This window comes from Equus asinus, chromosome 17 (assembly GCF_041296235.1).
Source record: "Equus asinus isolate D_3611 breed Donkey chromosome 17, EquAss-T2T_v2, whole genome shotgun sequence".
Taxonomy (NCBI): Eukaryota; Metazoa; Chordata; class Mammalia; order Perissodactyla; family Equidae; genus Equus; species Equus asinus.
In genome coordinates, this window is record NC_091806.1 from 14,654,785 (window position 1) to 14,679,252 (window position 24,468).

General features: G+C 34.4%; 1 protein-coding gene across 1 annotated transcript; it reads left to right on the plus strand.

The window, feature by feature from the left end:
• The first annotated feature begins 20,487 nt into the window (after positions 1-20,487).
• Positions 20,488-21,438, plus strand: LOC139040887 (olfactory receptor 5T2-like). Its single transcript, XM_070488606.1, has one exon. The coding sequence runs from the start codon at positions 20,488-20,490 to the stop codon at positions 21,436-21,438; it is 951 nt and encodes a 316-aa protein (XP_070344707.1).
• Positions 21,439-24,468: the final 3,030 nt, after the last annotated feature.

A 24,468-nucleotide genomic window follows, 5' to 3' on the forward strand; every position in this document is an offset into this window, starting at 1 on the left:
AGTTCCAGAAATGACATTTCCTGGTATCGTTATTGAATTATGTTTTGCAAGATTCATCCTGTCTAATTAAAAGGCTGGAACAATTTAAACAAAAATTTTAATTCTGAGATAGAATGTGTATGCAGCTATTAACACTAGCAAGGAAGTCTTCAATAAAGGTACATCAGGAATATCTGTCTTTTGGTGAATTGATTCCACCTAGGATCATCTTTTCATTGTGATGTGAGGGATATTGAAATCTAACAAATTATTGACAAGGAAAACCTACATCAGCTGAGAAAGAGTGATATCTCCTTAGTTTATGGTTATAACCAACAGGCTAAATTCTACTTTTATTATTCCCATGATCATTGTCCTAAACTTGAAAATATGTCTTTAACTTTTATTAGGTGTTTATGGAAGGAATTTTAAATGTAAGTCTTGTCCAAAAGAAGTGATATTCTTCAGGGAAAAATCCAAAAGACACATACAAATACATATACATAAAAACAGCAAATTATTCCAGGTGTTGTGTACATGTTGTGATAAGATGAGTGGAAAGAAAGTAGACTAAGAGAAAAGACATTTAGATTAGCCAGCTATATTTTCTTGGAAGAGTAAGGTAGTAACACACGAAGTGATGACACAGTGTAGAAGAACAAGGGTAGAGGTGCCATTTCAGAGGCATAAATAGTGGAATATTAGAAGATATACATGACTTGTTTTCGTAAAATAAAGATTTCAAACACTGCTGTGAATGCAGCAGTACTGTAGTGATGAAAGGATGTGGTTATATAGTTCCTGGAGATATAGGGAAACCAGGCCAATGAGTTTCACTTTGACTCATTTAGCACAAAATGCCTTCCAAAACACCTGCACTATTGCATTCCAGGCTGTGTGAACCAACAAAAGTTAATGTTATAGATTGACCTGCAGATTGGCAGCATAGTAGGAAATTTTATATCCAGATGAGTAGATAGTTGATAACAGTGGAAATGAAGAAGGAGTTATATTGTGAAGATTTCCCTTTTTTAATTTTCCCCTAACTGCCTTTCCCACAATCACAGACACAATATGGCAAAACAGAGTCAGAAACAACCACATGGAGTTAGAAGAACAGGGGAAAATGAAGATTATATAGTGATGGATTAGAAATGGATAGAATTGTGAATCCCAGACTGAATGAAAAGTCTGAAATTAAAAGAAGTCAAGAATAAAAGTCCCTTTTAAAAATAGCTTTCCAAATTTACACTGCAAAAACATCTACAAACTTGGAATGATCCTATTTTCTTGGAGATCAATGGCATCAAAAAGTCAAAGTGGAAGAAAGCTGATATTGTGGACTCTTTAACTAAGTGTAAGATTTCTTTTCAGAAATTGCAAAGGCATGCTTCATTTAAGATGCTCACACTAAATATTAACTGATTTAGCATAGTGTCATTATCCACATTTTGAAGATGATAAAATTGAGGCTCATAAAATTAAACAAGTTGTGGAGGAGTGACTTCAGCATCATAGCAGAGAGAATATTTTCAGTAATGTTTCCCCTCTAATATGCAACAAAAAGGTCATTCATACTTCAACAGAGGACACCCAAACACAACACAAAAAATGTCAGAAAGACACATGCAACTGTACAATGGAGAGAAGAGAGGCTGTATCCCTCCTTGGAGGAGGTGGAACAGAGTAAGAGAAAGATTCACTCCCTCTCCTAAAGACTGAGATGAGGACTGCAATAGGTCTCTGAGAGGCAAGGAATGGGGGAAGGGAAGTCTATCCATAGGAACAACAAGGGCTCCCAAGGGCCCTTGCAGCTTGGAGGGAAGCCTTCTACCAAGGCAAAAGCTTTTGTGGAAGATGACTATCAAGCCAACACCCCAGGAGAGCAGATAGTGAGAGCAGAGGGAGAAAACTCTGAGAGCATGCAGGATAAATCACCCCTCTCCCCACCCGCTCAGCATGGCTCCAGCCCCTTGTATTTCAGCTGAAGACAGAGAGCTTAGAATACGTGGCTCTTGACCCCCACCCAATGGCCTTACTGTGGTAGGTGTCCCACATATAAAGTAGAGGAAGATGGGCATGGATATTAGCTTAGGGTCAGTCTTCCTCAGCAAAAAAGAGGAGGATTGGCAGCAGTAAGCTCAGGGCTAATCTTCCTCTAAAAAAAGAAAAAACAATTCCCAGACAAACATGACCTAACGGGGTTCATAGCCATGAGATACTCCTTACAGGAAATCCTCAAGAAGGCCCAGTTACCTGAAAAACAAAAAAAAAAAAAACCAAGGGATAAAGGAGTTATGAAGCACTGAATAGGTAGACAGAATCAGAGCAGGATAGTATAAGGAAGATAGAGGCTATCAGAAGAGGGACTGTCTTATCCATGAGATTTTGAATACAAACCACAGGATAACCACTAAACAAAAAAGCAAAACATAGACACAAATAATAAGGTGAAAATGAAGAAACACAACATAAAAAACTATGTAACTTGATCGGTAGACCAAAATACCCAGGATGAGAAACAAAGGAAATGCAGGAGAACTGAAAAATGAGTGATAAAATGGCAACATTATGCCCTCATATATCGATAATCACCTTAAATATAAATGGATTTAATTCTCCAATAAAAAGGCACAGAGGGGCAAGATGGATTAAAGAACAAGACCCAAAAGTATGCTGCCTCCAGGAAACACATCTCAATTCCAATGACAAACACAGGCTCAGAGTGACGGGATGGAACATGATACTCCTATCTAATGCCAAACAAAAGAAAGCAGCTGTTGCAATACTTATATCAGACAAATTAGACATCAAGATAAGACAGGTAACAAGAGGCAAAGAGAGGCAGTTTATAATGATCAAAGAGACATTCCATCAAGAAGAGATAACACTTATAAACATCTATGCACCCAACACAGGAGAACCAAAGTACATAAAACAACTACTAAGAAACCTAAAAGAAGATATTAATAACACAATAATAGTAAGGGACCTCAACATTCCCCTCACATCAATGGATAGATTATGTAGACAGGAAATCAACAAGGAAACAGAGGAATTAAAGAAAAAGCTAAAACAGTTGGACTTAATAGACGTATATACAACACTCCATCCAAAAGCAGCAGAATACACATTGTTCTCAAGGGCACATAGAACATTCTCAAGAATAGACCATATGTTGGGACACAAGGGAAGCCTCAATAAATTTAAGAAGATTGAAATAATAAGAAGCATCTTTTCTGATCACAATGCTATAAAGCTAGAAATTAATTACAAGAAAGCAGCTGAGAATAGGACAAAGATGTGGAGAGTAAGCAACAGGTATTGACCATTCAATGGATCATTGAAGAAATTAAAGGAGAAATCAAAAAATATCTGGAGAAAAATGATAATGATAACATACCATACCAACTCATATGGGATGCAACAACAGCCATATTAACAGGGAAATTCATCACAATACAGGCTCACCTTAACAAACAAGAAAAAACCTGAGTAAGCAATCTCAAACTACACATAACTGAATTAGAGAAAGAAGAACAAACAAAGCCCAAAGTCAGCAGAAGGAGAGAAATAATAAAAATCAGAGCAGAAATAAATGCTATTGAAACAAAAAAAGGCAGTAGAAAGGATCAATGAAACAAAGAGCTAGTTCTTGAGAAGATAAATAAAATTGACAACCCCCTAGCCAGACTTACAAAGACAAGAGAGAGAAAGCTCAGGTAAGTATAATTAGAAATGAAAGAGGAGAAATAACAATGGATACCACAGAAATACAACGGATTATAAGAGATTTCTACTTAAAACTGTATGCCAAAAAAATGATTAATTTAGAGGAAATGGATAAATTGTTAAACCCTTACAAATTCCAAATCTGAATCAACAAGAAACAGATAATCTGAATAGACCAGTCACAAGGAAAGAGATGGAAACATCTCTTTCAGGGAAGATGGCTTACCTGGGGAATTCTACCAAACATTCAGAGAGGATGTAATACCTATCTCTCTCAAACTGTTCCAAAAAATTAGGGAAGATAGAATGCTTTCACACATCCTACAAGCTCAACATCACTCTGATAACAAAGCCTGACAAAGACAACACAAAAAAGGAAAGCTACAGGCCAATGTCACTGATGAACACAGATGGAAAAATCCTCAACAAAATTTTGGCAACATGAATACAGGAATACAACAAAGAGGTCATATATCATGATCAAGTGGGATTTATACTAGGGACACAGGGATGGTTCAACATGTGCAAATCAATCAATGTGATACACCACATTAACAATTTCAGGAATAAAAACCACATGATCATCTCAATAGATGCAGAGAAATCAATTGACAAGATCCAACAGAAATTTATGATAAAAACGCTTAACAAAATGGGAATGGAAGGAAATTACCTCAACATAGTAGAGGCCATATATGGCAAACACAGAGCCAACATCATATTAAGTAGGGAAAAACTGAATGCCATCCCTCAGAGAACAAGAGCAAGACAAGGATGCCCACTATCACCATTCTTATTCAACATAGTACTGGAGGTTTTGACCGGAGTGATTAGGCGAGAGAAAGGAATAAAAGGAATCCAATGAGGGAGTGAAGGAGTGAAACTCTAACTGTTTCCAGATGACATGATCGTATATATAGTGAACCCTACAGAATCCATCAGAGAGATCTCTTCAAGATGGCATCATAGGCAGACTCTGAACTCATCTCCTCCCATGAACACAAACAGGTTACAACTATTTTGGGAAAAATTACCCTGGATAGAAAACTGAAAACTGGATAAAAAGAACTCCCACAACAAGGTACTGTGCTGACTCAGGCAGAAGAGGCAGAAATTCCTACTGGAGAGAAAAAAAGTCACCTTCAGGAGCAGCAGCGTTTCTCAGCCAGCCAGGTGGGAGCCACCCTAAGGTACACAGCCCTCCCTGGAGGAGTCAGATTCTGAATGGGGACCTGATACTTCTATAAGCATCCTCAGACTCAACACAACTGAGATGAGGGTCTTATTATCTAGCTTTGCTGGCTACTAACTGCAGTGGGCATACTCACAGAAAACTTATCAGGAAAGCCGAAAAGACCTGGGTCTTAAAGGGCCCAGAGAAACTCACCTGTCTCATCAACCTAAAATCACCAGAAAGAAAGATGACAGTTCTTTGGTGAAAAGAGACTCACGTGGTAGGCTCTCGGTGCATCTTGGTGAGAGGAAAGACCTCTCCAGAGACTAAGATATTGCTGGTGGTCATTGTTGTCATCTAATCCAGGCAAGCTGAATCAGACAGGGAAACTCTATTGAAGTTCTTCCCTTAAGCCCATGGGTCTGCCACACTTAATCTAGTTCAGCCAGGGCAGGCAGCCTGCCCTAGGGAACGGCCCCCTCAACAGCAAGTTCTTAGGCTACTTGTTGGCCTGCATTGACTGGGTGACTTGATCCTCTACAGACAGGCAGTTGTGCCCACCTCTGTGTGGCAGGGCCTGTGTGAGGATAAGGTGAACTGTGGGGGGCATTTGTGGAGGGGTCGGGGCCTCTGCAGTGGGGCATCAGGATATGCTCCAAGGTTTTGGGAAGTGTGCATGCGCCAGGACTGTGTTGATGGGGTGTTTAATCCTGTGTGCAGGATGAGGATTATCAGTGGCAGAAGACCTGTGCTTCACAAATAGCCATAAAAATGATCAGCCTCACCTTCCAAAGCCTGAAAAAACTGAGTGTTCCTGTGCGAAGGACCAGCCACACCCAACTTCACTCCTAAGAGAACTGATAACAGACTTGTACACCTGCGACTTATAACAACTGTAAGTCCCTGAGCCCAGCAACCAGTTACACTAGGTACCTACTCAATTAACAGTAAAACTGCAACAGGAGTGTGCTGTTAGACCTTGTAGCCAACGGTGCTGAGGCTCCACAAACTAGATTTACAAACAGCTGGTCAGGGAAAGAAAGACTACACTCCCTGGATACTTGCATTAAGAATAGCCCTGCCACAGCAGAAGGACACAAGTAGCCCACAGAGCTATCACTCCTGGATCATTTGGACTGGTGACAAGTGGGAAGCTCACTGCTGGGCCTCAAAAGGCATCTCTTACATAAGGCCACTGACCTGGATCAGGAGACATATCCAACTCACTTAATACATAGATATAAGGACAGAGAAGGAAGCATAATGAGGAGACAAAAGAATATATTCCAACAAGGGAACAAGACAAAGCCCCATAAAAAGGACTAAATGAAACAGAAATAAGCAACCTGCCAAACAGAGAGCTCCAACAAAAACTCATAAGGATGTTCACAGATATGGGGAGAACACTGGGTGAACACAATGAGCTCATGAACAAAAAAATGGAAAATATAAAAAAGAACCAATTAGAAATGAAGAATATAATACTGGAAATGAAAAATTCACTAGAGGGGCTCTATAGTACAATTAAGGATACAAAAGAACAGAGCAGCGAGTTAGACGAAAGACTAGAGGAAATCACCCAAGCTGAACAGAAAAAAAGAATTAGACAGAATGAGAACAGTCTAAGGAAACTCTGCGACAATGTCAAGCACACTAACATTCATATGATAATTGTCACAGAAAGAGAAGAGAGAGATAAAGGGGCCAAAAATCTATTTCAAGAAATAATAGCTGAAAATTTTCCTAACCTAAGGAAGGAAACAGACATCCAAGTCCAGGAAGGACAGAGAACCACAAACAAGATGAGCCTAAAGAGACACACACCAAGGCACAATATAATTAAAATGTCCAAAATTAAAGATAAAGAGAGAATCCTAAAAGCAGCAAAAGAAAGACAACAAGTGACACACAAGGGAAAGTCCATAAGCCTATCAGTAGACTTCTCAGCAGAAAACCTATAGGTGAGAAGGAATGCAATGACATATTTAAAGTGCTAAAGGAGAAAGCTGCAGAGAAGAATACTCTAGCCATCAAGGTTGTAATTCAGAATGGAAGGAAAGATAAAGAGTTTCCAAGACAAGCAAAAATTAATGGAGTTTATCATCAAGAAATCAGTTCTACAAGAAATGCTAAAGGAACTTATTTAAGTAGGAAAGAGATAATCACAAACAGGGATAAAAAATTATCAACCTCCCCTCCCCAAATAAAACCAGGCAATAAAACCATTGATGCAGGTAAAAATACAGTAAAGGTAGCAGATCAACTACCCATGAGGATAATAAGAAGGTTAAAAGACAAAAGTAATAAAATTATCTATTTCAATGATAAGAGGGTAATGGATACACCCATACAAAACAAGAGATTAGAGAAGATTTTAAAAACATGAAATGTGAGAGGAGGAGAGTGAATATGTAGAGCATTTAGAAAAAGGTAAAGCTAAAGAGTCTATCAACATAATCTAGACTACTGTATATGTAGAATTTTAGCTAGGATCCTCATGGTCATCATAAATCAGAAACCTATGATAAGTAAGCAAATATGTAAGACGAAAGAAAGCAAACATATTACTAAAGAAAGCCATGAAACCACAAGAGAAGAGAGCAAGAGAAAAAGAAAGCAACAGAGAAGAACTAATAAAACACACAGAAAAAAGTAACAAAATGACAATAAATGCATATTTATCAATAGCTACTTTAAATGTCAATAGACTAAATGCCCCAATCAAAAACCATGGGGTGGCTAATTGGATAAAAACACAAGACCCATGCGTATGCTGCTTACAAGAGACACACTTCAGACCTAAAGACACTCACAAACTGAAAGTGAAAGGATGGAAAAAGATATTCCATGCAAATGGTCAAGAAAAGAAGGCTGGGGGTAGCAATACTTATATCAGACAAAATAGGCTTTAAAACAAAAGCTGTAACAAGAGACAAAAAAGGGCACTACATAATGATAAAGGGAATATTCCAACAAGAAAATATAACACTTGTAAATATCTATGCACCCAACATAGGAGCACCTAGATATATAAAGCAATTATTAACAGACATAAAATGAGAAAGAGACAGTAATATAATAATAATGGGCGACTTTAACACTCCACTTACACCAATAGGTAGATCATCTAAATAGAAGATCAATAAGGAAACACTGGCCATGGAGGTCACATTTGAAAAGATGGACTTGGTGGATACAGATGGAACATTCTATCCAAAAACAAGAGAATACACATTCCTTTCAAATTCACATGGAATATTCTGCAGGATTGATCACATATTAGGTGACAAAATGTCTCAATAATTTAAAAACATCAAAATAATACCATCCATCTTTTCTGACCACAAAGGTATGAAACTAGAAATCAACTCCACTGGAGGGAAACTAGAAAAGCCAGAAAAATATGGAGATTAAATAAAATGCCACTGAAAAATGACTAAGTCAATGAATAAGTCAAAGGAGAAATAAAAAAATTCCTGGAGAACAATGAAAATGAATATACAACATGCCAAAATCTATGGGATATAGCAAAAGCGGTTCTAAGAGGGAAGTTTATAGCAATTCAAGCCTACCTCACCAAAGATGAAAAATCCTAAATAAACAATCTAACAGTACATCTAAAAGTACTGGAAAAAGAATTATAAACAAAGCCCAAAATCAGCAGAAGTAAGGAAATAATAAAAATCAAAGCAGAAATAAATGAAATAGAGACAAAAAAATAGAAAAAATTAATGAAACCAGAGTTGGTTCTTTGAAAAGATAAAAAAAATAAATAAATAAACCCTTAGCTAGACTTACCAGGAAAAAAAGAGAGAGGAAGGCTTAAATAAATATAAGCTGAAATGAAAGAGGAGAAATTACAACAAACGTCTCAGAAATAAAAAGAAAATACTATGAAAAGCTATACTCCAACAAATTAGATAACCTAGAAGAAATTGATAAATTCTTAGAAACATACGACCTTCCAAAACTGGACGAAGAAGAAGTAGAAAATTTGAATAGACCAATCACCAGAATGGAGATCGAAACAGTGATCAAAAACCTCCCAAAAATAAAAGTCCAGGACCAGATGGCTTCCCTGGTGAATTCTACCAAACATTCAAAGGAAACAGCCAACCTTCTCAAACTCTTCCAAAAAATTGAGGAGGAAAGGAGGTTTCCTAGCTCATTCCATGAAGCCAAAATTATCTTATAACAAAACCAGACAAGGACAATGCAACAAAAGAAAATTACAGGCTAATATCACTGATGAACATCAATGCTAAGAAAATCAACAAAATACTAGCAAATCGAATACAACAATACATTAAAAACATCATTATCATGATCAAGTTGGTTTCATTCCAGGCACGCAGTCATGGTTCAACATCAGCAAATCTATCAACATGATACACCACATTAACAAAATGAAAAATAAAAATCATATGATCATCTCAATAGATGCAGAGAAAGCATTTCACAAGATAGAGCATCCATTTATGATATAAACTCTAAATAAAATGGGTATAGAAGTAAAATACCTCAACATAATAAAGACCATACATGACAAACCCACAGCAAACATCATTTCAATGGAGAGAAACTGAAAGCTATCCCTCTAAGAACAGGAACCATACAAGGATGCCCACTGTCACCACTCTTATTTAACATAGTATTGGAAGTCCTAGCCAGAGAAATCAGGCATGAAAAAGAAATAAAAGGGATCCATATTGGAAAAGAATAAGTGAAACTGTCACTCTTTGCAGATGACATGATTTTATATATAGAAAACGCTAAAGAATCCACCAAAAAACTTTTAGAAATTATAAATGAATACAGTCATTTGCAGGATACAAAATCAACATATAAAAATCGGTTGTGTTTCTGTACACTAACAGCGAAGTTACAGAAAGAGAAATAAAGAATACAATCCCATTTACACTTGCAACAAAAGAATGAAATACCTATAAATAAACTTAACCAAAGAGATGGAGATCTTTCAAGATCTCCACACCAAAAACGATAAAACATTGTTGAAAAAAATCAAAGAAGACAGAAATAAATCGAAAGATAGTCTGTGCTCTTGGATTGGAAGAATTAACATCGCTAAAATGTCCATATTTCCTAAAGCTATCTATAGATTCAACGCAATCCCTCTCAAAGTTCCAACAACATTTTTCACAGACATGCAACAAAGAATCCTAAAATTTATATGGAACAACAAAAGACCCCGAATAGCCAAGCATTCCTGAGTAAAAAGAACAAAGCTGGAGGTATCACACTCCCTGATTTCAAAACATACTACAAAGCCATAGTAACCAAAACAGCATGGTACTGGCACAAAAACAGACACACAGATCAATGGAACAAAATTGAGAGCCCAGAAGTAAACCCACATGTTTATGGACAGCTGATATTCAGCAAGGGAGCCAAGAGCATACAACGGAGAAAGGAGTGTCTCTTCAATAAATGGTGTTGGTAAAACTGGACAGCCACATGCAAAAGAATGAAAGCAGACCATTACCTTACACATGCACAAAAATCAACTCAAAATGGATTAAAGACTTGAATGTAAGACACAAAAACATGAGACTTCTAGAAGAAAACAGAGGCAGTACGCTCTTTGACATTCTTCTTAGCAGCATATTTTCAAGTCCCATGTCTAACCAGGCAAAGGAAACAAAAGAAAAAAAAAATGAACAAATGGGACTATATCAAACTAAAAGTTTTCTTCACAGCAAAGGAAATTATTAACAAAATGAAAAGACAACCTAACAATTGAGAGATGATATTTGCAAACCATACATCAGATGAGGGGTTAATATCTAAATTATACAAAGAACTCATACATCTCAACAACAAAAAAACCCACAACCCAATTAAAAAATGGGCAGAAGATCTGAACAGACATTTCTCCAAAGAAGATATATGGATGGCCAACACGTACATGCAAACATGTTCAACATCATTAACTATCAGGGAACTGCAAGTCAAAACTACAACGAGATATCACCTCACTCCAATCAGAATGGCTATAATTAACAAGACATGAAACAACAAGCATTGGAGAGGATGTGGAGAGGTGGGAACCCTTGTACACAGCTGGTGGGAGTTCAAACTGGTGCAGCCACCAAGGAAAGCAGTGGGGAGTATCCTCAGAAAATTAAGAATAGATCTACCATATGATCCAGCTATCCCACTGCTGGGTACTTATCCAAAGAACTTGAAAACACAAAGGCATAAAGACACATGCCCCCCTATGTTCATTGTAGCATTATTCACAACAGCCAAGACTTAGAAGCAACCTAGATTCCCATCAAGGGACGAATGGATAAAGAAGATGTGGTATATATACATAATGTAATACTATTCACCCATAAGAAATGATGAAATCTGGCCATTTGTGACAACATGGCTAGACCTTCAGGACATTATGGTAAGTGAAATAAGTCAGAAAGAGAAAATCAAATACCATATCATCTCCTTCATAAGTAGAAGATAAAAACAAACCAACACAGCAAATAGCAACAGAGATTGGATTGTTATCACAGGGGAAGGGGTTATGGGGGATGGCAAAATAGGTTAATAGGCTCACGTGTGGTGATAGACTATAATTCATTTTGGGGTGGTGAACATGATGTAATCTACACAGAATTCGAAATATATCAGGATGTACATCTGAAAGCTATAGAATGTTATAATCCAATGTCACTGCAATACAATAAATAAATAAAGGAATCTATTACAAAATACACGTTGACTATTATACACTGGAGAAATTTCAGTGACATTACTATTCTAACTTTTATTTTACTGATGTCTTTAAGATAATACAATTGTGGAAGATTAAGAATATTGTATTTGGATTCTAATATCCTATATTAAAATCTCTGATATAGCCCCTAGCGACAATGTAACCTTAGAAAAGTCACTTTATCCTTCTAAACCAAAGAATAACTAAGGTTGAGGAAGTCTTTAGGCATATCTTGTTCAACTACATGAACAAGGTGTGATTGCAGAGTGCTTATTTTTGAGATGCATTAAAATACTTCTTATACAGTTAAATTGCATTAATTATATGTGATGGATGCATACATATAAAATATGATTTTCGAATAGAGTTTTAAAATCAAGTTTTCATCAAAACACGGAGTAATCAATGGGCACCATCCAGAAGCTAAGTATTCCTTCTTTTAGCTATACATATGTTTGTTATATGAGACAAAATATATTAGAAAATCTTTCTCATGAGATTAGACCCAGTGAATCCCAATATTCTATGGTATTAAGCACTTTAAAAATATATGTCTGTCAATGCATTGTGACTTTGGGAGAAAATAATAGCATGTGTTTTGTTAAAAATTTAACAACTATATTTAGTTTTTGTTCTGGAAAAGTAAAATCAAATCAATTCCTCAACTCGTACTTTCGGAAAGCATAAAGTATCAGACATTGCTGAGAACACTACTACAGGCACGTAGCTTAAGAAGAAGGAAAGCTAAGAAAACAGCCATGACGTTGTCAAGTGGCTAATAGAGGTTAGAAATTTGGTGTACATTACCTTATGTAATCTACAAAGCAACCTGCAAATTAACTAATTCAGAGGCATTTTGGCTTCTGCTCTAAAATGATTCTTCAGTGGGAAAAGAATATGGATCAGACTGGAAAAACAGTCTAACGATACAAGACATAGACCTAGCTGTGATACTAAATAGCTATGTGCCATTGGCTTGATGAGTTAAATTCTTTGAAATCCATTTCCTCTTCCCAGGAACATAACCTATTTACTTCTCTCAAAATTCTATAAACATGTACATAATGAAACAACATGAAAGCATAAGCTATGACAGAATTCACAATCATTTAATAAAGATTACTATGGTTATTTAACTTTTAATGCTCTGCACTTCTGGCTGGTCTGAGAGATACATTTAAGTTCATTGAGTATTTAGTTTAATGGAGGAGGTAAGATCCAATACATAGATTGGAAGCATTCCAGCAGAGATGGGACAATATAATGATAACTGTAATACCGTATATAATGGAATAGTAGACTATTACAGATCTGGCAGAGATAAAGATCCAAGTTTGAGTTGTATAGGTTCTTGTTCTGTCTTGGGGACCCTATATACTAACATATAGACTAGTACTAGACTATGTACTTAAAAAATTGTTCAAAAAATTGTGAAAAATATGTAGATGCTTAAGCTCTACACCCAAAAATTCTAAATTAGTGCATAGAAAACATTGGTCACGGAATATGAATTCTAAAAGAAAGTAAGACAGCAGAAAAGAAGGAAGGAAAGAAAGAAAGATAATATTGATAGGCAGCACAATTGTGAACAAAGGATTTATAAACTAAATGCAATCTCAAATTATCTATATATTTAATGCAAAACTAATTAGAATTGTGTGTTTTTTTGCAGAAATCAATGAGGCAATTATACAATTTACAAAAAAGGCAAAGGATCTAAGATAGTTAAAGCAATTTTTAAAAAGAATAAAGTAAGACTCATATAACTTGATTTCAAGATTTACCACAAAGCTGAAATAACCAAAAGAGTGTGGCACTGGTGAAAAGATACACATCCAGATCAATAAAGTAGATTAGAGTTTTCAGCAATAGATTCACACAAGATAGTCAATTGAGTTTTGAGAAAGTTGCTAAGGAAAATCCATGGAGGATGGATAGTCTTTTTTTTTTTTTTTTTTTAACGAAGATCAATATGTTGAGTAGCCTCATTTCACAAAAAAGTGACACTGACTCATTCTTTACATCATAGATAAAAGTTGTCTCAAAATGAATGTTTAGGCCTTAATATAAAACCTAATCCTCTAAGATTTCTAGAGGAAAAAAATAAGATATTTATGTTACCATGGGTTAGTCACAAATTTTTGTAGAAAACAAAAAATACATGAACCATTGAAGCAAAACAAAATAAATTTTAATTCATCACATTTAAAATATCCTTTGTGAAAGACACTGTTGAGGGAATGAACAAACCAGAGACATGTACAAAATATTTGCTAAACAGCTTTTCAACAAAGAACATGCATCCAGAATATAAAAAGAGCTGCAAAAACTCAACAATATGAAAACAAAAGGAATGATACAGGATACAAAATGGAAAGAAACTTGAGCAGACACTTCAACAGAGAAGATAAACAGATTGCAACTAATAACATAAAAATGTTCAACACAATTTGCAATTAGGAAAAAAAATTTTCAAACCACAATATAATCCCATACACCTATCAGAATGACTAGAATATTAAAAATATAATAATATATGACAATACAAAGTGGTGACAAAAATGCAGAGCAACTGGAGCTCTCATCCATTGCTGATAGGAATGCAAAATGGTGCAGCTGACACAGCAATCTCACTCTCTGTTATTGACCCAGATAAAAGAAAGCATATGCCTACACAAAGACCAGTATGACAGTATTTGTAACAGCTCTATTCACTATTTCCAAAACTGGAAATAATCCATACGTCTTCCAACTCTTAAGTGGATAAACTAACTGTGGTACATCTTTAAGGATGGAATGCTATTCAGCAATTAATAGGAACAAATGTTGATATTTTCAAGTAGAAGGATGCATCTGAAATACATCCTACTAATTGGAAGAAGACAAACTGAAAAGATTACCTGCAATGTGATTCCACCTATATCACATTCTGGACAAGGAAAAATTGTAGCAATGGAGAACACATCTGACACATCTGTTGTTGCCAGAACTGGGTCAGGAGAGGTGATAGAGTACTAAGTGGTAAGAGGGGAGTTTCTTAGGATGATAGACATGCTCTATACTATGATTATGGTTACACAATTGTACATGTCTATTAAAATTCATATAACTGGTACCTATAAACGGTAGATTTTCTGTATCTATACTAAAATTTAATAACCCTGTCTATAAAAATCTATTACCTAAATTAATCTTTGCTTCCAAATAGGGTAATCTTTAAAATGGAGATAGGAATGAAACGACTGAATAAGGGAGGTCTGGGTCTTGCCCAGGTTCTACTTTTGAGTCTTGGTCTTGTTTACAGTGTTCTGTTCAGTTGAAAATTCATAAAGATGTACACTTATGAAATATGTACTTTTCTATATGTATAGTTTCTTCAGTAAAATTGAAAAGTATTCAAAATTTTATCTTGTTGCAAGTTATCTAACACACTGTATAAACTCCTGTTACTTCAATGTTCTTTATAGAGGTCTGTCATTTTACTGATAGACTCATTAATGAGATAGTTATAAGTTATTGCTGTGTTAATTTTATGTTTGTACAAGTTAAGTTTTTATCATTTTGAAAATTATAATTTAGTACCTTAGGGATGTCAGTTTCTATCAAATCTCAATTTTCTTTCTTTACTTGAAATCAGGTTTTTCTGTATCTATCTTCTTTCTCTTTCCTTAAGTATACTAACTATAGTGACTACTCTCTCTTGTATTTTAATAAATAACTCAATTTCTGAATATTTATTTATTTTTTACTTTGTGGTTTATTATTTTGAGTTCTCAGAATCATCTTTTCACATCCTCCTTATGTCTAGTCATTTCTTTTCTCACATATTTGAGTTTTGAAGATTTAGTCATTTAAAAAATGTTTGCTTTCTATTATTTTAAAATATGTTTACTATGATATTCCTTTGCTTGCTTTATGGTCTTATTTTAAGCTCTGATTTCAGTAATATTTGGAACATTATTTTGAGTGTTTTTGGTAATTTAAATACTATTATGTGGAGTTCAATAGCAATCTTTTTGTTCCTTAAATGTGTAAATGTGATGGACATTTTGACTATCAGAAGAAGGTACCTCTGAAGCTGAAGATACATCAAGGTCTCTTTTCCAGTTTTATGCTGAGTGAATCACTCTCATGTTTTTAAGATGTCCTTAAAATATGATTATCTAGCTACTTAAACTCTCAGAGCAAAGCTTGTTTCAAGAGAACTTTCTACCTACTGTTTCTCGGGTCCAAACAGATCTTACTTTCCAAAGGAGTACTCTGCACTTGAGACAATATATGTTGCTAAAAGAGTACTTTCTGAGTCCCACATCTTCCCGAAGACACCCACCTGTTGAAATTTTCCTTCCTACTGTATCTGCCCTACACATTTGACATACTTATCAGCACTTTCCTCCTCTAGGTGACCCCCTACTTTTCAAAGGGAGCATGTGCTGCGTAGTTCTGAGATTTTCAGTGGTCTGTAGCACCATTTTAGTCACTTGTGACATTGGATTGAGTCTTGGTAGGGCTGAGGAGTATCTGGAAAATTGAAGAAAAATAAAAATTCTACTGGGCTTACCTTTTCTACCAATGTTAAATTTCTCTATTTCAGTCCGAGGCATGTATGTGTGTGTGTGTTTAAGTGTGTGTGTATGTCAATCAATTGATTGACAGATATGTTTTATTTAATCTGAGTAAATTCTCAATTGTATTCAGAATTTATATAATTGCATGACTTGTAATGTCCTACAGAGCTTTAAATTTTTGATATCTTCTCCACATTTCTACGACTTTTTTTACTTTTCTCATTACCTTGAAAAAGAATTTCTGATAAGGTCCAAATGTATGCTTTGTTCATTTAAACTACACACTGCATAATTTGAACAGAGTAAAAGTGTAATGAATTTGAATGACTATAAATCCATCCGCTAGATTCTGCAAGACATATATTGTGATTTTACATTATTATAGTTTACCATATTTACTGACGTTGCAATATAAAATAGCTGATATTGCCAGGATGAAGACATTGATTTTCAGAGAAGTTAGTGCTAAGCCCATGTCAGAGCTATAATACAAAAGTACATCACATCTCTTAAGATTTCTTATGTAGTGTCAAAACATATATTTTTTCTAAAGGCATTGTTTTACACCAGAGACCAAATAACTTGATTGATTTTTTCAATTCATTTTATAAATATCAAAATGCATTACATTATTCCAGAACCATTTCCTTTTCAATTATTGAGTAAATCACCATGTTGCTACTTATAACCAGAAAATAATTGGGGGATAGGCCTCTTGAGGCATCTCCTTTGGGTTTTATCAACACTTGGGTACATGGATATAAACAAATTAAACTAATCATACTCATAGTGTATTTAAACCTGGCTTTGCTGTTCCACAGGTAAGAGAAAATTTCAGACCATTTGCAGAATATTTTAGGAGGTGGGACATAAATATCAAGGTCGAATGGGTTATGAAATCTTCAGCATTCACCCCTTTAGTTCTTGCCTGTTGCATAGGTGAATAGAATGTATTCATCACAATCCAATTTATGCAGAGTCTAAGAACTGAAAAAAATAATTTCTGAATTAAAACAAAGAAAATAGAAAACAGAGAATTTATGTTTATAGAAGTAATGAGAATGCACCAAATAGAGTGTATGTTTTCTTTTTCCTGATAGGAGAAGACAGACTAGATCAAAGTAATTAAATCAGGATATTTATGAATAGAGGGCAAGAAAATATTTGACCAATTCAAATACCTGGGGGCTTATATTTTGAAACAATGAGAAAAATAGTAATTCTTTGAAGTTTATTTTGCTAGCTATGTGATGTAGAAGCCACTTCAGATTACTGCTTATTTCGTAATGTTTCTCTAGTCTTAATGGCTTAAAAAATATCCAAATACGTGAAAGATTGTGTTTTGTTTTATTTCAGTGGAGGAGTGATTGGGGAATTAAGTTGCAGAATGATGTCTTGCTATAATAAGTATCAGTAAAAACGGTGAAAAGTGCATGCACCATAAGAGAGATCTAGGATGGAATCTTGGCTTTGGTATTTATTAGCTGTGAGAGTTGCTATAAAGGTGAAGTAAAATAATGTGTGCAAAAGTCTGTTCCTACAGCTCCATAAGTGGTTGTTATTTTGCTCATCTTTTGCAAACCTAGTGTTTCAGTATTGAACCCAAAATATTTTGGAGTGTCCTGCCTTCTATTGAGGTTATAATTTTGGAAGTGGCTTTACATTAATTATAAAAGATAATTCCATATTATTAAATTCTTCAAGAATCATAGTCATTTTCTGTTGTAATTCTGAGTCGTTTCAATATGTATTAATATTGATTTATTCATGCCCATATAACAGAAATGATGGTTTTAAGAGAAATTTAATTGAAGTGTTCAACCTTGTAATTTTTCATTATCTTGTTTATCCAATGCAAAATTAACCCCACTGCAGTGTGGCAAATGGGTTTGTGGTGATCTGTGTGTGGTTTTTTTGTTTTGTTTTTTCATTAACAGATCATACAATTCACAAAATTCCTTCATTATCTAATGCAGGCACTTAAAGAGTGCATAGAGGAAAAATCATAATCATAGTTTAATTGATTTGTTTTGATCTGGTAGAAGAATGTACATATAAATAATCACAAAATATTTATTACATGAGCTAAAGAATGAAATATCTAGTTCAAGGCTCTGATCAACTATGTTTTTCAATGATTAAGTCATAATGTTAGCGTTGTGGCCCAATATTTGCTAATTTATAAAAATAAATAGATGTGATGACAGAAGTGAAATTTTATGAGCATCTTAAATCTATATCTCAAATTGACAAATTTAAAGGAAATTGCTTTAAAAATTCATTGTTTCACATATTTAATTAGTCTGCCTGGCGTTGTGTTATTGTGTCTGCTTTGTCATTTAAATTTATTGCTATTAGAAAGAGGAGTAAATTTTGGAGGGAAAATATAATCTCACAGGTGGCTTTTAATTAGCAAGCTGAGTAAAGAGCACAATCAATCCTATGTAATTTTCCTTGTACTAGGTTATCAATGAACTGATGGCAAGAATTGTATTGGGATTGAATTTTTTCTTCTGACTCCTAAATGCATTAAAACAGAGATTGATTTCAGTATATTCAGTAAGGTTTGCTTTTTTTCTTTTATTTCTATTTTTACGTTATCTACATAAACTCTTGTCTGAACCTCCCATTGGTTGATATTCATGCCATCCGTCCCCATGGCTTTTTTAAAATAAGAAAAATGTAGTGTGGGGTTTCCCGTCAATTCGTTAAGAATTTTTCTAATGAAAAGATATATTTAGAAGCATCTTAGAGTATTATAGCCACTCAAAAATATTCAGTTAATAAGAATAAGTGGTTTGAGTGTCCTAATTTGTTTTGACGTATCTTTTATATCCAATATGTAAGACTCAACCTAAATTCTGCCTTTTATGATGTCACATATGAGTATTTTTTATTTTCTCTGCTTTTAATCTTTCCAATACTTCTATGAAAAAAATTTCTCCTGATATTGACAATTCTTCTAAGGAATCCTGACTTCATCTTTCCCAGAAGATTGTTGATTGTGCTTTCTTCTCCTTCCATCACTATTTCTAATCCAAATGACTCTTTCTCTTACTGGTGGGATCCACGTCAATGTATTGAATTTAGGTAATGTACTATTTAAAATTGTTTCCAGCAGATATGTGCCCTCAAGACATACTCAAATTTTCAAAGGGGGCATATATAAAAATAAAATATAGATATAGTGAATAACTTGAAGAAAATCTATTCTCCAGCTTGTGCTATGCTTTGGACTAAAAATGGAAATTTGAATTCAGGTTCAGGTAACACTTTGACTACTAATTTGATTATCAGTGGGACAATGCAGAAATGATTTCTTCTGTGCCTTCTAACTTTAATTTTGCTCCTATTTATTTACTCTTAATGCTGTTTTATTTCTAGATGTAAATATTGTTTTTTAATTGTTGTATTTTTGATTACTAATATTTATCTGTTGCTTTTAGATAATAGTTACTTAGCTGTTATTTCACTGAGTCCAAAATCAACAATATATAATCAAGTGTAATATTCTGAAAGAAAAATCATGTTTGTTATTTTTTCCTATAATTCCTTCATTTTTACCATGGAGTTTTGAGAAAGCGGAAAAACATAGATTATCAAGAATTAAGATTCCAAAAACGATACCAATGACCAAATATTTACCCACATCAGACAAAATACTAAGTATTTGAAAAACAAATTAAATGAAACATAAGTTGTCCTATAATTTTAAATTCAATCAGAGTCCATCTTCGTAAAAAAGTCTTAGTTAGCTCTTTTCAGGATAATGTAATGGAGTTGGAAAAATTTGAGAGAGATTAACTCATAAAATATTACAATTCACTAGGCTTTTAGACTGTCAAACAAATCTAATACAGTATTCTATTTTTAAGTTATTTTTAAAACTAATTTTGACACAATTTGACTTTCAATCATTATTCTATTGTTTTGATCTAGACATTAATGTCATGATTATATAAGGAAATGTTTTAGCTGTTCACTTTGTGTTTCAATGGTTTTTAATAGCAAAACAGCTAATAAAATTCAGTGTTAAATTAACCATTTGACTTGATGGTTTTAAAAATCACATGAGTTGAGCTTGTGAGTAAAACTCAAATCTTCAACTTGATTCTGTAGATAGTGGCATCAAAGTCTGAGCCATCATCTGTTACTGTGTCCTGAAATGCTGCTGGGAAATTATGCATTGCCAAGAAATAAATATGAGGACCTAGGTTACTTTCCCTGAGACAGAGTATTGCTAAGTATTATCATAGCAATATGAAGTATAATTTTACACGTTTGTTCCATGAGGTGTCAACATGAAGAATGTCACTGAAGTTACTATATTTGTACTGAAGGGCTTCACAGACAAGCTTGAACTGCGAATCATCTTGTTCTCCCTGTTTCTGGCAATTTACCTATTTACTCTGATGGGAAATTTGGGACTGGTTGTATTGGTTATTGGGGATTCTCGGCTCCACAACCCCATGTACTATTTTCTCAGTGTGTTGTCATTCTTGGATGCCTGCTATTCCTCAGTTGTTACTCCCAAAAGGTTGGTCAATTTTCTATCGAAGAATAAAGTCATTTCATTTTTTGGATGTGCAGAACAGATGTTTCTCATAGTTACATTTGGGACCACAGAATGCTTTCTCTTGGCTGCAATGGCATATGATCGCTATGTAGCAATCTATAACCCTCTGTTGTATTCAGTTAAGATGTCACCGAGGCTCTATGTGCCACTCATCGTTGTTTCCTATGTTGGTGGCATTTTGTCTGCTTCAGTGCAAACAGGGACTGCATTTACTCTAAGCTTCTGTGCATCTAATGAAATTAGACATGTCTTTTGTGACATTCCTCCTGTCCTTGCTATTTCTTGTTCTGACACTCACACAAACCAGCTTTTAGTTTCCTACTTTACAGGCATTATTGAGATAATTACTATCCTGATTGTCCTGGTCTCCTATGGTTTCATTCTGTTGGCCATTCTGAGGATGCATTCTGCTGAAGGGAGACAAAAAGTCCTTTCCACATGTGGCTCTCACCTAACTGGAGGGTCAATTTATTACGGAACAATCTTCTCCATGTATGTGAGACCGAGTTCCAGCTACTCTTTGGACCAAGACATGATAGTGTCAATATTTTACACGATTGTGATTCCCATGCTGAATCCCATCATTTATATTTTAAGGAACAAAGATGTAAAAGAGGCAATGAAAAGAGTGTTTGGTGAAATTGGGTGTATCAATAAAATATATTTTTCACACTAACCATTAAATTGAAAAAAATTAAGAGTGATGTTCTTTTCCTCCGTAACAAGAATTTACGCTAAAAATGTTTTGCCTTAGTTTATTAATGTCTTTCTATTCTTCTTAGACATTTTTAGATAAAGATTATAGTCATACCTCCAGCTGTGTGGTTTCATCACATGCAGAAAAACTGTGTCATCTCTTTGCTTCTTACCTAAGTCATTCTCAGATATACACACACATACATACATATGTACAAATATGTATATATCCACATGTGTACATGTATGCTGATACTTGTGTTATTTTGTTAATGCTGCCATAACAAAATATCACAGATTAGTGGCTTAAACAACAGAAATTTACTTCTCACTGTTCTAGAAACTAGAAATCTGAGATCAAGTTAAAGGCAGGGTTGGTTTCTTCTGAGGCCTTGTCTTTTCCCTGTGTCTTCAGCTGTTCTTTTCTCTTTGAATGTCTATTTCTTAATATTGTTCTTATAGTGATATCAGTGATATTGGATAAGAGTCCACCCTAAAAACTTCATTTTAACTTAATTACCTTCAGAAAGAACTTATCTCCAAATATAGTCACATTCTGAGATACAAGGGTTAGGATTCCAATATATGAATATCAGTATGTGTTATATACATATACATTTACACCCAGAGAGAGTCACATATACATGTAATCCTTTCTTTAAAATGTATCATATTAACTTTCATCTCAATATGAGTCAAATTGGATAGGATCCTAGGTTACAATCACAAGTACTTTATAATTATATCAGACAATCTCAACCAAATACCACCTAATCAACAGCAAAACTAAGCTGACATATTCTCATAGCCCTTTCTATGGAATCATTGGTATCAGATTCCAGTTCAAAGCACTCTGCTCTGTCCTCAGATCTAGGCATTGGCAGCAATCTAATCACACCCTTTGGTTAGGAGACCTTGGAGAATGTGTTCAAATTCCTGGTGTCATTACCAGGCTTTTAGTGGGAGTGCATTTCTTCCCATTTTATTATTTCATTATTCATCCACAGCATGGACAGTGAACCCATTCTTTATTTCCTCAAAGAATACAGAGACTAGGCATTAACATTTATCAAGATTATACTTAAACTCAAGAATGAAAAAAGACAAACACGATTCAGAGAATAAGGTTCAGCTTTGGCAGATTGGGCTCTTCCTAGAACTAGCCCCAGCAATCTTTGTGGTCTTCCCTACCAGGCTGGTCCTGACTAAGCTTGGGCTCTGTTTTCATTTGACCCCTATCCTTCTGTGATTGATGTTCTTGAAGATGCCACCTCTCCTCAGTATCCAGGACCAAGAACCAGGGTAGAAAAGAGAGTCTCTCTTACGCTCATGTTTAGCCCTGCTTCCAGCTGACCTCATTTTCATTGCAAGGACATGTGTCCTTCAAAGTTAATCACATGTAGTTGGTTTTTTCTTTCCTTTCATTAATATTTTTCTTTAATCTGAAATTCCTTTAGTTACAATAGAGCAATCTGTTTAAAACATAGAGTATAACCTATGGACACCTCCAAAAATGGGATTATTAAATTTAAATAATCCATCAACATTACATATTTGGAGCATCTCTAATCACAATATATTCCAATCATAATTTTTCTGTATTTCTTTTCTTCTGTTTGAAAGGCTCTCCACACTGTTATTCACATGATTCCTTTCATTAAATGTCTCGTCTTAGGATCTCATTTGCTATATTATGATAATGCAACTTACCAACTTTTATCTCCTCATATTCCTTGTTTATTAAATGTACCCATTGCACTTTTCACTATTTTACATGATATGAATTTTTATTTACATGTTGTTTATTCTCTAATCTATTTTTCAGAGTCTAGAACAATGTCTGACACATATTGTTACTCAAATATGCCCTTAATGAATGAATATCGTAGATCAGAAACTGTGAAAAGCATTTTATTTAATTCAGTTAAAGGACACATGTAAAACAGAGACAGTATTTTTCATGCAAATGTTAGTTGGCGTTTGGATTATCTACTTTGTTCTTTCCTCTTAAAATTTTTCCTTTTCCTTCTATTAGTCTATTTTGCTATTCTTTTATAGCTTTCTGCATTAGATATGGATTTTCTGATGAACATAATGTCAGTAGCATCCCACATTTTTAAATATGTCATATTTTCATTATCAATATATCTTGTTTTTTCCTTATTTCTCTTTAACTTAACAGTAGTTTAATAACAATTTAAGAATGCCTAACTGCAATAGAGAGTTTATTTTTCTGTTATTTGTTTCTTAACAGAATGAAATGTTACAATATTCTATATGGAGATCTTTTTTTCACCAATATATGGCAGCATAAACATATGAAAAGAAGGAGAATTTTCTCTTATTTGTGAACAAGCTTAATACATAATTATCTGTAAAAATATTCTTTTTGAATGTATACTTTGTCTTTATGTCCTTTTCGATGTTTTCTTGACTAAAAATGTTTAACAGAAATGTATTGTCTTCCTAATGTTAGTATGATTCTACATTCCTCTCTTTGAATTACCTGTATGACAAGTTTTCAACTTGAGAATATTTGTTGCAAGATTACTATTTGCCTAGATAACACTTTTAAGTCTTCATTGTGAATTAAAGTTTATCAAGACAAAATTTACTTTTTTGTTTACTTTGCTTCCCCTTCCTGCACTCTGTATTTCTTGACGTTAAAATTACAACCCATGCTCTTTTCATGGGTATTGCCTAAAAGTATATCTGCCTATACTTTTATTTTTCACCTTTCTGAAAAAATTAGTAATATATTTAGCTTTCAAAAAACTTTACTGAAAGCCTTTTCTTTTTAAAGATATTTTAGGAGCATTTACAATCATCACTAAACACGTATTTAGTGTGGCTTTGTCATAATGTTCATGTTACAAACATATCATAGACAAACATGTATTTATGAATGCAAATGTGCATATATACACAGTCATATTCACATACACAAACATATGCAAAGCCTTTCCTTTTGTGGTCTGTCTTCATCACTCCCTGTGCCATTATGTACTTA